The 15,728-nt window shown below is 43.4% G+C and overlaps 2 protein-coding genes across 2 annotated transcripts; both read right to left on the reverse strand.

Moving 5' to 3' along the window:
• Window positions 1-608: 608 nt before the first annotated feature.
• On the reverse strand, window positions 609-8,252 carry nde1 (nudE neurodevelopment protein 1). Its single transcript, XM_041063333.1, has 9 exons — window positions 8,096-8,252; window positions 7,270-7,383; window positions 6,367-6,520; window positions 4,889-5,037; window positions 4,334-4,470; window positions 3,787-4,056; window positions 3,265-3,350; window positions 2,753-2,898; window positions 609-2,629 (listed from the first exon to the last, which is right to left on the reverse strand). The coding sequence occupies exons 2-9, from the start codon at window positions 7,353-7,355 to the stop codon at window positions 2,581-2,583; spliced, it is 1,077 nt and encodes a 358-aa protein (XP_040919267.1). The 5' UTR covers window positions 7,356-7,383; window positions 8,096-8,252; the 3' UTR covers window positions 609-2,580.
• A 3,618-nt stretch (window positions 8,253-11,870) lies between these two features.
• Window positions 11,871-14,000, reverse strand: mpv17l (MPV17 mitochondrial membrane protein like). The gene is made up of 4 exons (XM_041063334.1): window positions 13,694-14,000; window positions 13,113-13,183; window positions 12,391-12,420; window positions 11,871-12,086 (listed from the first exon to the last, which is right to left on the reverse strand). The coding sequence occupies exons 1-4, from the start codon at window positions 13,998-14,000 to the stop codon at window positions 11,871-11,873; spliced, it is 624 nt and encodes a 207-aa protein (XP_040919268.1).
• Window positions 14,001-15,728: the final 1,728 nt, after the last annotated feature.

Consider the following 15,728-nt stretch of genomic DNA (forward strand, 5'->3'; position numbering starts at 1 on the left):
GTTCGGGAAAATAAAACCTTATAAGAAAATAACTGTTCTGCTATTAAACGCAGAATTAAACCACATTGTCTCCAAAGTAAAGAAAGTGTCTGCAGTCTAACTCCCAGTAATGTCTGTGTATTAACACAACATCTAATTTAAGAGAATGTAATGTATTTAGATTTATTTATATTCGAGCTAGTTTAAAAATAATTCCCATGCAAAAAGTAAATCTCTCATTCACTGTCACTTTACATTATTTTCACACTTGAGTCACAGCAAAGCATCAGAGTTTCTTAAAAATTAAAATACCTGCAAACATCTAGAAATCCCAGGAGGCAGTTTAACAGCACTGTGATGTTCCCAGGATGCTCAGCGTGTTGTTGAATGAACCTGGGTTTGAAACGTCCTCAGCAGGTTTTATGAATATTTACTGAGAAGCTGTTAGTTTGGAAACTGAATGTAAAACTATATTTGTAAACCAGCTGTTGTATTTTCATTGTTGAGATTAGGCAGTGTGACTTCAACCTCACATATACACAACATATAATTATAATTAAGGTGATCTGTACAATGGCTGCTGTGATGCAGGACCTTCTGCCTTTTGTGAACCAATAAGATTAAACGGTTACTGAACTCGTCCGCGTGTCGTCTCAGTTCTTCAGATTTCTACAACAAATAAAATCAGTGACTTTTTTTTCCCCATTTCAAGTTTTTATTGCTTTTTGAGAAGCATCATAAGCAGCAACGAAGGTAAAAACAACGAGGAACACAACAGTCTGAGCACTTCATTAATGAGCATGTAAGTACTTTGAGAGTCACAAGGCAAAAGCCCACCAGGCCTCAGTGTCCACCTGTTTTCAGACACTGACCCAGTCTGCTGCTGCTGTTTCACACCTGCCCTGAGCAGATACCTGTCCGTCAATCCTGTCTACAAACCCCAGCCACTGAACCACAGCCCACATACTGTATATTCATCCTATGTTAGTAACCCTACAGCAGAGGTACAGTTATAACACTACAAGTTAATCTATTACGTACTTTTCTCTTTTTAACATAAAACACAAGTCGCCTTCACTGAAGTATTCATATCTCCTCATAAACAGAAGGAGTTCAGCGGTTTCACTCCTGCAAAGACAGAAGTCGAGCTCTGCAGAGGGCGTCTCCACAGTGTACAGGTGCCTCCTCTGCTCGCTGCTACGCTAACGGTGCAGTAACGGTACAAAGTGTTAGGAGATACCAGCAGCGCTTTAAATCTAACATGTTCATCTTCCACCATAATTTAAAAGGACTGGACGGACTGAACATCACACGGATGACTGCAGGCAGTTTCCTATTCTGTTTCCATCAGGCACATTTACAGACTGACAACACACAGGATACTTCCTGTGGCACTGAGCTCAGGCCCACACAGACAGAAAGCAGTCAGTCGCTTTAAAAAACACTAAATTACCTGTCGGAGTACCAGAAAACCAAAACAAGAGGCTAAACGAGGCTGAAAGGCTCCACAGAGCTTCAAAGATGATGATGATGATGCTGATCACGTTTTCCTAACATCTGCCACAGAGATAAAAAAGACAGTGTTTCATTAAAACATCAAGGCTCACAGAGAGGTACAGTCGGTTTGAAAGCACGTTCACCTGTTTGACACGGGCCTCGGCCCATCGCGCTCAGCCACGGTTCACGTTTACTCACAGGCATTTTCCCTCAGAGCAGGGAGGTGGTTAGGAAACTAGTCTATCTGTAAAAATCTATAAAACATCTGAATTAAAATCTTTTTCTGAACTACAACATTTGTTTGATAGGGGACGTTCACTTTGTTGGAGCTTCATCAGTAAGAGATCTCGCTTTTTTTTCCCAAATCCATTATTTGACAGAGATGTAACTGGAGGCACACTGGCCATCGGTTAGAGATCAAACAAGTAGTATTTAAAAGACAAACACCTTCTCCTCTCATCCAGATCAAAGTGCCCTCCCAGTATTTACGACTCCAACGCCCCATCAGGTGTGTTCAGACTGAACACGCTTCAGCTCAGACCATCATTTGGATCGACAGCCACAGATTTTACTACACTTCTCTCATCCTCCACTTCACTGCACAGCAGGAAACACTGAGGTTCAACTTTTTGTTAGTTAAACATTTTCAGCTCGAGTGGATTCATGATCGACTCGGTTCTCACCACTCAGAGCGAAACCCACATCGGTCAGTGTCTGTTCACGGACTCTGTGTGTAATACTGTCTCCATTCAGTCTGAACACACCTGCAGAGGGACACGAAAAGCGCAAAATACTTGACAAATCCGAACGAAGGAGGTGAGGAGGTGACGTGCAGCAACGGTCCAGTAAGTTAGTTCAAGCTAAGTGCGAGTGCTGAAAAGATCTGAGCTGGTAACAGACATCCCAGAGAATCCACAGTAACACATCCGTCCATTTCATCACTGCAGCTTCCTGTGAGAGCGGTCCGCGTCCCGAGGAGCCAGACTGTCTGAAACCACCTGTGTGATGTGCGACACGGTACCGTTAAATGTTTGAGAGGTCCAGGCTGGACGGACAGGAAGAGCCGAGCAGCTCAGACGATCGAGGTGGAGGACGTTTCCACCTTCACAGCAGCAGCTTGTGCCCCGCTCCGAAGTCTAACCTCTTCACCAGCCTGTTCAAACACAGCAATATATATATATACACAAGTGATCATTTTAAAGCTTCTGCAGTGATTCTTTCTTTTTGTCAAATCCAGCTGTTAGCCCGCTGCACCGTGCAGGACACAGCGCCTCACCCCTTGTTGTAGAGGCCGTTGGTAGGATGGGTCTCTGAGGAGTTGCTCTGGCCCCCCGGCGCCCCCTGTCCACCGGCGTGACCTCTGCGATTAGCTGTCTGCTCATGGACATACTCCCGACACGATGCCAGCTTGGACTCTAGGTTCTACGAACAATGAGGAAAGAGGTTTGTATGTTAGTTCCCAAAGCCTTCAGTCTGGGCACAGCTTGAGTGTTTGAGTTGTCCACACAGTGAAAACACGAGGGAAATGTACAAATCTCTGTAATTACTGACTGTGCATTTTCTGCTTGTTTGGACATTACGTTGCTCTAAAAGCCAGTTAGCTCCCGAGCTGTGGGGAAGCAGCTGTTTGTGTGCTGTTTAATAAACCCAGACACCCTGCAGCGTCATGTGACGATAAGTCATCATTTGATTTAAAAAAAAAAAACAGAAGAGGGCGGGTTGATTTATTACAATACATCAAACACGGAGTTCTCTCTAATCAAAGAACTGGGTCACAGTGGTTCTCACCCCGACTTTCCTCAGCAGTTCTCCAACGATGTTCAGAGCTGAGATTCTCGCCGAGGTGGTGAGAGGAGTCCCTGAAAGGCTTTCACCTGCGGAAACAAACCAGCTCAACTCAGCTCAACTCAACTCTGGATTCAAAAAACTGCATCATATAAAAACAATCTGCAGCACTGCACAAACTGATTTTATACTGTGTTTATATACGGACAGTGAAAGTGAAATATTTGATGTATTTTATTGCGGTTACTGAAAAAGATAAAGTCAGGTCCCTCAGTAACAAGTTCAAGGTTACTACTGCAAAAAAAAAAAAAAAACAGCAGCTTAAGTTATTTATTCTTATTCTCATTCAGCTTTTTTGGCTGAATTATAGGCAACGGTTTCCCTGGGACCCAAGGACCAGCACCAGTCTACCACCCAGAGGGTGAGTGTGAAGAGGTCCCTGCAGGTGCAGTCTGACAACTGGTCTTTAAACACAAGGCACATGTAGCACAGACTGGTTTGGTCATGATCGGCTGATGAACTGACCTCTGCTGACGGAGGGTGGCGGGGTGGCGAAGGACTCCGCTGGGGCTGGAGGTCTGGGCGGTGTGGTGGTGGAGGGGACAGGCTGGTTAGAGGACGAAGATGTGGTTTTGTCCTCCGTCCTTCTGTCTGGAGGGGTGAGAGGTGGGGTGGGCAGCCCGGTCGAGGAGGAGGAGGAGGAAGGTGATGAAGGCTCTTTGACTGCACTGCTGAGAGACGGCTTCCTGTCCAGTACCTGCTGTTTCTGCTGCACTGCCAGTTCCTGCCTCAAGTCTATCACTCACACACACACACACACACACACACACACACACACACACACACACACACACACACACACACAGACACACACAGACACACACGTCATTGACAGCTCACGATGAAATCAGCCTATAGTACTGCTCCACTAACAATCACTGTCACATTAACAGGACAAACACACGCTCATTTAATCCATTCTTATCTGATTATCTGTAGATAACAACATTCTAACCTCAACATAAACTTCACACCTGTCCTTTAACTAACAGCAGGTAACACAGAGCTCTACCTCTGGCTTCGTCCTTCAGTCTCTGGACGGACTCTAAGAGATTCTCCTTCTCGTCCAGCTCGCTCTCCAGAAAAGCATTTCTCTCTATAACCTGGTTCATCCTCTGCTCAAAGTCCTCCAGTGACATGATGGTCGCCCTGAAACATACAAGACAAACATCAGTGGACATTAGACATGTTTATACTTTCATACATAATGTGAGGCCACCGACCGGAGATGCAATCTGCATGTGATTAATGATTTACTCCACAGTCAGCTCCACAGCTCATTGGAGCAGTTCAGTGACGGGATTACTGAGATTGCCGTGTTTAGAAAATTAGCTGCGATCTTAACATCACAATATTTACTCAGTTTTCTCAGGTTGTTCCTGAAATAAATGTTAAATTACTATCTATAGTTTATGATTACTGCAATAAGAGATAATCTAATCTCATTGGAAAAGGAAAAATACATTTAACATGAAAGTTAAAAATAAAAACTGATTGTTCACTGAATTTTCCTTCAAAGTCTTTAATGTGTTAGGTGGCGTTTCACCACCTCCGTGTGCGTCCTGACCTCTTAGCTCTCTCCAGGTCGTCATTGGCCTGCTCCAGCTCTCTGATGTATTTGTGAAGATGGTCTCTGATGGCCGTGGTCTCAGCCAGGTCCCCCTCCAGGCTGGAGATCTGCCGGCAGGCCTCAGAGTGCTGCGTCTCATACTTCTCCTGGCAGGAGGCGGTCCACAGCGTCAGGTGAGAAAATAAGAGAACAGACAGAAAAGCAGAAGATAGAGATTTGTCTTACAATGATAAATGTTCTTTGTGCTGAGTTTAAAGGAGGCACAGTGAAGCTCACAGGAACTGGTATCACACAACACGGCACTAAGTCAAGCTTCGGCATGTTTTAACTAGATTCCACAGAGTCTCTGCATACTGGACATACATGGTGGCTGAGATAAAGCCCTTCTACTGCGTAAACACAGCATCAGGCTGTGTTTATGTTGCTGCCTCTTTGGCTGAACTGCTCCTATAGACCAATTTAAAAAACGATTATTATTAATATACACTCAGCTGCCAGTTACCCGTAGCTATTGTAACTAAGCCATCACACACGGTAGAGGCATCTGCAAATCTCATACTAACTTAACCTCTGACAGCACACTGACTATGACTTATTGTTAAATGAATATTGAATTAAAGTGTAGTTCAAACATTAAGTCCACACAGCATCACACAGAACTGAGAATAAACAAGGCTTTCAAACTGAGCTATGTAGTAACCTTTATCTCCACTAGATACTGTTGTTTAAAGTAAATCTGATTTTTATAAATCTTGTTTTATTTTCCTTAATTGAGTCGCTGCCCCTCCAAATCCCAGTTTGACATTCCTGCTACGTTCTCAGAAGGATTCGCTTTTTTTGTTTTTAAAGAGAAAATGATGCAAGTGAACTGTGACATTACTGGAATGGGTCTTATGGGAAGTACTGCCATCCCCTCCAGACACAGACCAAGCAGGACACATCAGCTGCCTTTTCCCACCCTGAATCAATCCTCTGTGAAAGTGTGTGCGTGTGCGTGTGCATGCATGCGTGTGTGTTCAGAGAGGATCACCAATGAAGCCTATTCACCACAGGCAAACAGGAACCATAAAACACAACTACTGTTAGCTGATAGATATGGAAATCCCCAGTCAAATCCACTTTAACGGACATTCAGTTGGTTGAATGTTGTTAAAATAACTTTGCAACATTGGACAACCCTGATACAGCAGCTTTATATTTCAGTGTTGGCTGTAAAAGCCTGTTGAGACAATGACTTGTATTACAGATGCTTCTCTAAGCCTTCAGGGAGCAGGGAGTCTTTGGAGGACTTGTTACAAGACTAGTACATCTATAGAGGTGAACCACCATTGAAATGTCTCTCTTTGTTTCTCTATCTCAGAGTTTGATCTTTGAAAATTATTTTCTTTATATTAATATAAGCATATAATCATTTTTGATAGTAAATGAAGTAAGTCAGTAAATAAGTATGCAAGTACTGATAAGGTCCTCTGTACCTTGTAGTTTTCCAGTTCCATGCGAAGGCGGTTGTTGGCAGCAAGAAGCTCGCGGTTTCGCGCCTCACACTGTTTTAGCTCCGTCTCCAGCTCCACCTCGTAGTCCCGACTCATCTGCTGAAACTCCTGCAGCTCCTCCTGAGCTTCCTCTGCACTGAACATACACACAAACAGAGAATAAATGTCACTGGTTGTAATTTTGTTTTGTTTTTTTTAAACAATGGTTCAGTTTGCCTAATTCATTAGGATTGTGTGGTTTTAAAAGAACACAGCTCTCACCTATGTTTAAGGAAGAGCAATCAAGAGGAAGGCTTGCCAGAATAATCCTAAACCAGCCTGTTTAAACAAACAACATAACCTGACCATTTTCCCACCAAACCACAAGAAGCTCTGAGCTTTGTGGATTAAACACAAAAGTCTAAGCATTACACAAATGTGTTTGAAAGGAAAACACCCAGAGGTTCTCCATGGTTTGTCTTGCAGGAGTGTCTACAGATTCACATTTCTGCAAACTGAACTGGAGAGCAAAGAAACACTTTTGATTATTTTTGAGAATTTACTACAGAGCCCACAAAATCCTGAAAGATTATATGTAGTGATGTGCAGATAAAAATTCATCTGTCAGGACATTAGAGGCTCTGTTATTTACCCATGGAGAGTATTAAAACATTTTTCAACTGAGTGGCTGGAAGGTAGGAACACAAACAAAGATCTGAGCATTAGGGTCTAAAGATAAAAAAACACTGCAGGCAAATTATCCAAAAATGTATTCTCATTTCATGATGCAGTATAAACATATGGTTTTTATATTACAAGGCTTTATTGTGTGTACACAGGTAAGAGAAGGAACCATATAAAAACAGATTGTCATCTGTTAAAAACAACATAAACAGGGGGACACACCTCTGTTGGTGCCTGGAAGCCAGATCCTTCCAGTACTCCAGCTCCTCCTGCAGGGACCCAAACTCTGGAGGCTCTGGATCCCCCATCTCCAGCTCAGGTGGGAAGATGGCTCGCCTGTTACACAGGGGTCTGTGACTGATTCATTCATTCATAAATAAATAAAACATTAAAGTTCCTGTCGGGACAATTGCTGCTTAGAAATCGCACTTTTTTGTCAACAATACACCAGTTGAAGGAAAATCATAATTTAAAACAGGACATGATTTCAGAAGATTCATCAGGATTTTCACATTAATTCAGCAAAGAGAGACTAGATTTTGGTCGTTACCACCACCACCGGGTAACTTCGTTAAGGAAAGGTAACAGGAAAACAGAACAACTTCAACCCACAGTCTACAGCAAATAATGTCTTTTCTAAATATCGAATATATGCCGAACTGAACAATAGATTACAAAGAGTCATAAAACATCTTTAAAGATAATCAAATTCCATACAGTGTGATTCAAGCTACTCCTGAAATAAATTACAGTTACAAGTTATAGAGTCTGGCCAAAGCAAGCTAAACTAAAAAAACGGGAACGTCAGGCAGAAGATAACGGGTAACTTATACTCTCATGCGGTTTATCATTACAAACTTGTTTTTATAAACATTTCTTTATTTATTAGCTCAAACTATTAATTATAAAACTTTAACAAAACAGTATAAGAAAGTTAGAAGAACGCCCGTAGCTTGTAACTGCAAATAAGTTAGCTAGTTCAGCTAACGGAGTTCAGCGTTAACCGTTTAAATCCCTGCTCGGATAAACATACACAGCTATGACTTACGCTCAGCAGTTAGCTTCGGTCGACGAAATTGTTTTTTTCTTTTTCTAAATCCCCTTCGTGCGCTGATATTACTACCGACAAAGTTTGATTTCAAATTTTAGGTCGAAACGGTGAAAGAAAACTATTCCAGGACTTAACCGGAGTTACAAACCACAAAGTTGCTTCAGCCTCTGGAAGACGTCGAACAATACAAGTTGCCATTCATATTGTCCCGGCCAATTCACCAATCACGAGTTAGATGACGGCCTCGTTTCCTGTTGCCATTAGTCAACTCTCTGTCAATCAAATATTGATAGGCGGGATCAGTATTTTTGTCCAATCAGAGGAGTGAGGAGCGGTAAGAGGAGTATCTGCATAATCGGCACAGTCTAGACGTTTTGATGGATTACCGGGGGCCGGTGCTGCCTTCTGGTGCTGTGAGAAACTCCACAGGATGTGAGCACAACATGACACAGCAAGGTCTGACATGACGGGCTGGATAGTTACTGTTATCACCAGCTCTGTCCTTGGATCGATCTACCGGCCACTGGCCCAGCGGCCTGAGAGGGGAGGGGGCTCCGGGCCACAGCCTCTGAACGAAGTGTTAACATTTCTTGGTTGTTTGTTGCATGTAATGTTACACACACTTCTCTCATACCCCTCCTCCTGCTCTGCATCTGGCCACTGACATGATGTATAGTATGATGGTTATGGTTCAGAGGGTTCAGAGAAGGAGGGCGTATTAAATGGCACCTGACGCATTCCTTGACTCTGATTGGGGAATTTCACTTCCTGTTCGTGGGGTCAGAGGTTGCACTGGGTCAACTCTGTCCTTTTCAGAGGGATTAAGCTGGGCCTATCTGATCCTGGTTAATCCACATGCACCATCATTAGAGCATAAAGCTGTTATACTCACACACAGACTCCAATCCACTCTGTCCTTGCTTCGTATCTGGGCTGCATGTTTTCAGAGGGTCTCGTCCACACTGATAGCAGATCACAAACATCTGTCTGCGACCTTCGATCTCATTAGAGGGAGTTTGGTTAAAGGTGCACACCAATCGCATGGATTGCCAAAAAATCTCCTACAGATACTGATGATGCCCAGATGAGGTATCACAATGACTTTGGTCATCTCCTGACTTTTCCTCCAGGATGGCATTTTTGGATGGATTGTAAAATTTGTTACACGTCTTCAAGTTGCCCTCAGGAAAAAATGACCTTCCCATCAGCCTCAGCTGTACTTTGTGTTCAGTGCAAAACTAAGATGGTGAACATGGTAAATACACCTGCAACCATTTACCTAAACGCACCAGTGTGCCTGAAATTAATGATTAATCAAATTATGTGGACAGAAATAATCTGAAGTAAACCCGGGGGACTTTAGGGGCCCCTGGGCAGTACCCAGTTTGTATGTTTAATAATCCAGCCTTGACAGTGCCACAGTCTCATTGTTCATGGCTTAACTCTGACACAATTTCCCATCAAATCCCATTAAAATCTGTGGTGCTGACAACACATTTCCTCAGCAGAACAGCAGGTTCTGGTTTATTCATCTCAGGTTTACTGTCCGGTCCCTTGTCAAGTGGACATACAAGAGTTCACACAACAAAAAAGCATTCTATTTTTGAAAATATCACAGTACTAATGCAACAAAAAAGTTGAGGTTCTCACAGGTTGCTGTAAACCAGTCAACACAACGTCATAATATGGACTTTCATACTCTGTTCTCAATAATATTTAACATTCACTGAGGTTTTCGCTTTGTTTTGTACTTGGAAAAACAGAATTTCGCTGTCATTACTCAACACTTATCTACAGAAGGTTGTGTCAAACCGCTAAAAGTGTGGTCGTCCCTAAAGGTTAATCCATAAAATGTTTCCAATATTATTTACAATGCAGACAGAGTTTTTCACTGCTGGTATAATGGGTGTGTTGCACATTAAGCAATGAAATATCCAAATCGCTTTGCTGGTCTTTGGATAAACAGTAATGTAACTCACAAGTCTTTCAGCTTTACTAAAAGATAATTAAAATCTAAACAGGAGTAAATCCTGGGTCTGGTTTAGGTAACAGGATGTGTTGCATGATAAGGTATCTGGGCTGATGGCAACCTATGTGATGTTTCAAGTAAGAGGACAGGATTGAGATAGTGTAGGTTCACAGGTTAAACTAGGACACACAACACTGTGGGATGCACTGATACTTATGCTTTTGTAATAACACATTATGAGCTCTTTTGACTGGGACGGCTAAGCTTAGCATCATTGTTGTCCTTAAGGGGAAAGTTAAACATTTTAGGAAATAGGCTCACTTACAGCTGTGTGAATCAAGCTGAGCTGATTCTGAGGAATTTATCTCCACAGTTATTTTTCAGATTTCCATTAACATGGCCGAGAATCTTTACTGTCCCCATGGGATGCTTCCACATTATTTTGGTGACCTCCTAATCTGTCCTCTAACACCACCACCACCTCCAGTTTTCTCCTTGAACACCACCCCCTTACATTTTCAAACTGTAGTGGGCAGATTACTGTGACATTCACGGAGCCTCCAAAATAATGAGCCGGTTTCTGGACACTGTAAGAGCTTTCAGACATCATACTCCTGAAGCCTATTGTCTCACTTCATCAGTGCATCCCAAAATAAATACAGAAACTCCATTAAAATTATACACACACAAAAAAACATGTATACATATCTCAGTGCATTGATTGTATAGTGACCGTCACCAGTCAGCCAAACACCGTCAGCTTGTAGACCGGTGGTCGGGGCAGTCTGGTCACCAGGAGAAGGCACGGCTGGTGTAAAGCAGAAATACTGAGCCCTGAACTCTGATCTCAGGAGCATCACTGTGGGGCTCACATCAAACCAGTGCCACCAACACAACAACCAGCCACGGTCCCTCATCACAACACAACTGCTCTTTAAAGTAAGAAGTCCATAGGTGCAGGCCAATCAAAGCCATTGTGGTTTGGAACCAAGATCATCATTTGTAAATCACTGAAACTGTAAACGTGTGTCAGCCCCGCGCACTTAGACCAGAGATCCTATGGATGAATTTCACTTTCTTCTTAAAGTAAAACTTTTTTTAAGTTTCTGCCACACTAGCAACACGTCATGATGAAGTCATCTGGTCTATTATTTCATCCTTCACTTTGAACTGAATGATTCTGGATGCCCCCTATTTTACTCTATAGCCTCCATGAGGACAGATTGTCCACCTGTCAACCCTCAGGTCAATTTTGATATTTTTAGTTTCAGCACTGGTACAGATAGGTCTGGTGAGGAAAACAAACTAAATATGTTGTCACTGTATATTTTTGCTCTGAAATCCAATATGAACATTTTGGAATTATGCAAATACGTTAATGAAAAACGTTTCCTCCTCATGCAGAAAACGTACAGTGTTTGTTATTGCAGATTAGTAGTATGGAAGGAGAATTTGTAGGAAACAGGTTTGTTTTTTGAGACCATGTGTTGTCTAACATGTTACCTTACTCTCATGTAGCTATGCCAGTCCTTAAAGGGGCAAGAGCAACTCAGTACTGAGCTTCCAGTACTTATATTATTATCCCTACAACACCAGCCTTCGAAATTCATATCAGTTAAACTGTGGTGTGTGTGTATGTGACAGATAGTGACGCTGTTTTTCTTTTAAACCAGGAAGATGCTCTTCAGCTCGTCAGCTCTCCACACTGCTCTCAGTTCATGGATGCTGGTTTAGCAAAAGTGAAAACGCCCTCTGTCCTTTGACAGAGACGCAGACGCAGTCCTCCTCCTTCTCCTTCTCCCTTCAGTTTTCCCTCTGGGCCTTTTGCTTTTTTCGGGCCAGCCGAGCCTCACGCATCTCCTCCAAAGTTTTACGGGGGTCCATGACGAAGGCCAGAGCCACGGCGGCAGTGCCATCGCCGTTCTGCCGAGAGAAGCACAGGAAGGTGGCCCAGAGGAAGGCGCAGCAGCCCATGAAGGCTGTTCGCATGTACAACGGCATCAGGACAAAGTTCAGAAACTGTGAAGAGGCAGGACAGGGAAACAGTCAGCAGAGGTTTCTTTAATGGCTGACAGAAACACTGGAGACTACATTCATCAATACAACATCAACTGTGATGTTAAATCAGATTTATCTTGCATCCTGACAGTGGTTTAAAACTCAGTATTCTGTGCCATAAACTGGTCAAATTTACAAGTATTGAATATCAGCATGAAACATTTTGGTCACAAGGTCTTTTAACAAATATACTTTTACAATCCCAACAAAAACCACAAGGCTTGTTTAACTGTCCAGAAAACAATAAAATTGTGTTCAAGTGTACCTGCATGAATGGCCAGTACATGAGTCCAGTCTGAAAGTGAAAACAGGACATGATGAGTTTTTTGATGGATTGACAAAATCCCTGTGAGTTTATAAATACTGTGAAGATAATTATAGTTTAGATTGGACGTGTTGAGCTCGGGAACCTTCTTATCTGTTTAAAATACCATAAATCATCTTTCTAAAGCTGTGAAACTGACTGTGTACTCCCTCTTTAAATAAAGGAACATTATTAAGTATTTGAGTAAATGTACTTAGTTACTTTCTGCCACTGAGAAAATGATCATTAATCGTGTAAAATACAATACCTGATGCTGAGCTGAAACTTTTTTTTACACGTTGTAAAGAAAACAAAATGTTTATGACATTAAATGTAAAGTAGCTGTAAACCACTTGTTGGAATAGTGAATTTCGGGCCCGTGCATCCGGTTAAATGGCTGTGCATTTACCGGGATCCCGGAGCATTACACCGCTGCATGATACTGTGCTTTACATTTGGCAGGATTTCAGCTCCCAAACATCCTGACACTCGCTGACTTTTTTATCCTCTGGCAGTAGTCACGACTGAATTACCCCGCTTACTCCCGGGCGTTGCGCCCACTGCGCAAAAGCAGCAGTGACACAATCTGGGTTAATCTGGTTGTGAGCTCGCAGCAGCAGCAGCTACCGTGTGTGAGGGGAAGGTGACTTTCCTTCGCTTGATGCTGCCGAGGCCTTCATTACCTTCCAAGTGTTGAAGAACTTCTCCCTCCAGTCTTCAAAGATGTCCTCTTTACCCTCCAAGAAGCTCACACCTGCAGGTCAGAGGAGACATTTGCGCAGAGTTTGGGTGTGAAAACATGCAATTACTGTTCAGCTTGGCCCACATGATGTTTGACCCAGAGGCAACCTTAATATGAAGCCTCATTACCTCACTACTGACTTTAATCCCCACAGCAACCGTATTTCTCTGTCTCTCCTCTGAAGAGTTGACGTTTTTCTCTGATTGTGGGCTGTGACCACAAACAGGTGCATTAATTACGCGGCCACATAATTAATGCACCTGATTCCTGAGATAATGCTGGTACAGCTGTAGAGAGCAAGTTAAATTTTAACAGACATTTGGTCTCTTCTCCTGCTCTGATGCTTTGGTGACTTTGAAACTTGGAATGGAAAAAGTTAATGATCAGGGTATTTGGATGTGTTGGTATCAGATGATGATTCTTGGTGTTTAAACTGAATCTCAACCCAGACACTTTTCCTTGCATTCACCAAACGTGTTTGTTTGCGTTAAATGCGGATTTTCTGAGTTGAAACCATCTTACCTGTGTAGAAGACACTGGTGGCCAAAGGCGACGCGAAGCTCTGGTCCAGCAGGAGTTTGCGGAAAACCATCCCAGCAGACTTTCCGGGGAAACGCCTCTCCAGGGCTCGTAACCAGAAGTAATTAAAGTTTCCATGGAAACTGATTGCCACGATGGCCACGTTGCGCGTGTGCTTCCAATCCATACGCTCCTTCTGAGCCATGAGCTGATGGACCAGGTCACCGCCGGCGAATAAGCACCCGTACAAAGTGACATTAGCCAGCCAGGGGAACCGTTTGGCGGCTTCTTTCAGTACAGCTCTCCTCATTTTGGCACCAGGACGAGCTGGGGCGTTGACAAAATAACGCTGAACTGCCCCAAATGGCTTCAATTCAGCAATCAAGACGCAAGCATAGCTGGTAAATCAGTATGACTAGGCCCTGATGTGAGCCGGCTGGCCGACACGACGCAATCCATCTGTGCGCGATAATCGGGGAGGATTAGACGTTTCCACCAGGAGAAGGAATAACACACATGATCAGTTCTCAAATGACTAATGAGAAACACAGACTCCTCCAAAAAACTTTCTCAGACAGTCTAATCGGTGTATTTGCGTTCTGCGTAAAACCTGCCATGGCTCCACTTTGGTCACTTGGAATGAGCTTCTCTAGCTTCTCGTGCGTCCCGGAGTCATTTGCGCAAAACGCATCCGATGGTGACATAAAAGACAGAGAGAAGGGTTGAAACAGACTCCACATGAACAACAACAACACAAAAAAAAGGACTCGAGATGGTTCTGTCTGCTCTGACTCGGCGTGTCGCTCCCGGTGAATCAGGTGTCTCTCCAGCAAATCCTGCGGGTCAAGCGCTAATCTGAGAGATTGTTCCGGGCTGCTCAGATGTGCATCCCCGTCTAACTGCGTCACTGGCATTAACAGCAGCAGTTTGCGGTGCAGAGCGCTGCTCCGACGGGCTCCCATCCAGTCCACCCGCTGTCAGATCTGTGGCGCACAAACCCGCAATGCGCGGAGTCGCTGTCACTCAAATTTGCCTTCACATGAAGTTTATCCAAACAACCTGTGCACGTTTACAGCGTAAGAATAATAATTAATCATGTCAATGTTTATGTATTCATTTTTTCCACATTTTATTTCACTCTTTTCTTTTGAGATCTATTCTAAGTGTGAAAAAGGATCAGATACTTACACCAAAGAGGTGGCCTTCGTGCGTCACGGCTCTGTACCTGGTGGTCCGTAAGCTTTTACCGGCCCTGTTCTGTCGGACCCTGAGTCCGGTTCTCACGGAGGTTTCTCTCTGTTAAACGTCGCCAGGTGTTGGCTCGTGGAGAGAATCGTTGGGTTTGTCTCTGTCATGTTGTAAGGTCCTGACTTTACTCTGTAAAGCGCCTTGAGCTAATGTATGTCTGATGATTTGTTTGAATCAGATGGAACTGAACTGAACTGAACTCCAGCCAACACACGTGCACGTGATGAGGTCCGAGTTTGCTGAAACATCTTCTTCATCATCCTGCTGCAAAGTGAAGCAACCAACTACCAACCATCAGAGGGCGACATCACTCGGCACAGAGCCTGTCTTCCCAGCTGAGACCCGAGGAGGACAGAAGCTACTGTCTCTGTCCACACTGACTGTCAAACCACCGCTGGACCCGATAAACCCCTGATTCACTGCACTTTACTTTGGTAAATTCTTCCAGCAACGTATTTTTAATTTTTGATCCATGGCACCCAAAATGTATGACTTGCATTATGAAGAGTACATAAAGCTGCACTGACTCTTTGTATTTGAGACAGCTGCTCAGACAGACTTCAGTGTTATTTGACTCTTGAAGACCTGCAGACACCCTGTAATTACTCTTAAAAAAAATTTAAACAATTTAGGTCTTGAAACCTGAAATTCACACAGGGTCCCTCTGCAGGACCAGGTCAAGATGGAGGACCAGTCATAGCTGATGCTGTGCTTTAGTAACGGTGTAACGTTATGATCTAATTATACAGAACCAGCTGATAAGGAGCCCCAAAGCTCCCTGGGGCTTGCA

The sequence above is a fragment of the Toxotes jaculatrix genome, chromosome 18 (genome assembly GCF_017976425.1).
Source record: "Toxotes jaculatrix isolate fToxJac2 chromosome 18, fToxJac2.pri, whole genome shotgun sequence".
In the NCBI taxonomy this organism is placed as follows: Eukaryota; Metazoa; Chordata; class Actinopteri; family Toxotidae; genus Toxotes; species Toxotes jaculatrix.

Coding starts and splice junctions, on each gene's coding strand:
- nde1 (XM_041063333.1), bottom strand. CDS start 7,355: ATGGGGGATCCAGAGCCTCCAGAGTTTGGGTCCCTGCAGGAGGAGCTG. Junction 6,521..7,269: donor GCTTCCAGGCACCAACAGAG/GTGTGTCCCCCT, acceptor GTGTATGTTCAG/TGCAGAGGAAGCTCAGGAGG. Junction 2,630..2,752: donor AACGGCCTCTACAACAAGGG/GTGAGGCGCTGT, acceptor GTGTTTGAACAG/GCTGGTGAAGAGGTTAGACT.
- mpv17l (XM_041063334.1), bottom strand. CDS start 14,000: ATGAGGAGAGCTGTACTGAAAGAAGCCGCCAAACGGTTCCCCTGGCTG. Junction 12,421..13,112: donor AGTTCTTCAACACTTGGAAG/GTAATGAAGGCC, acceptor TTTCACTTTCAG/ACTGGACTCATGTACTGGCC. Junction 12,087..12,390: donor TGTACTGGCCATTCATGCAG/GTACACTTGAAC, acceptor GCCTCTTCACAG/TTTCTGAACTTTGTCCTGAT.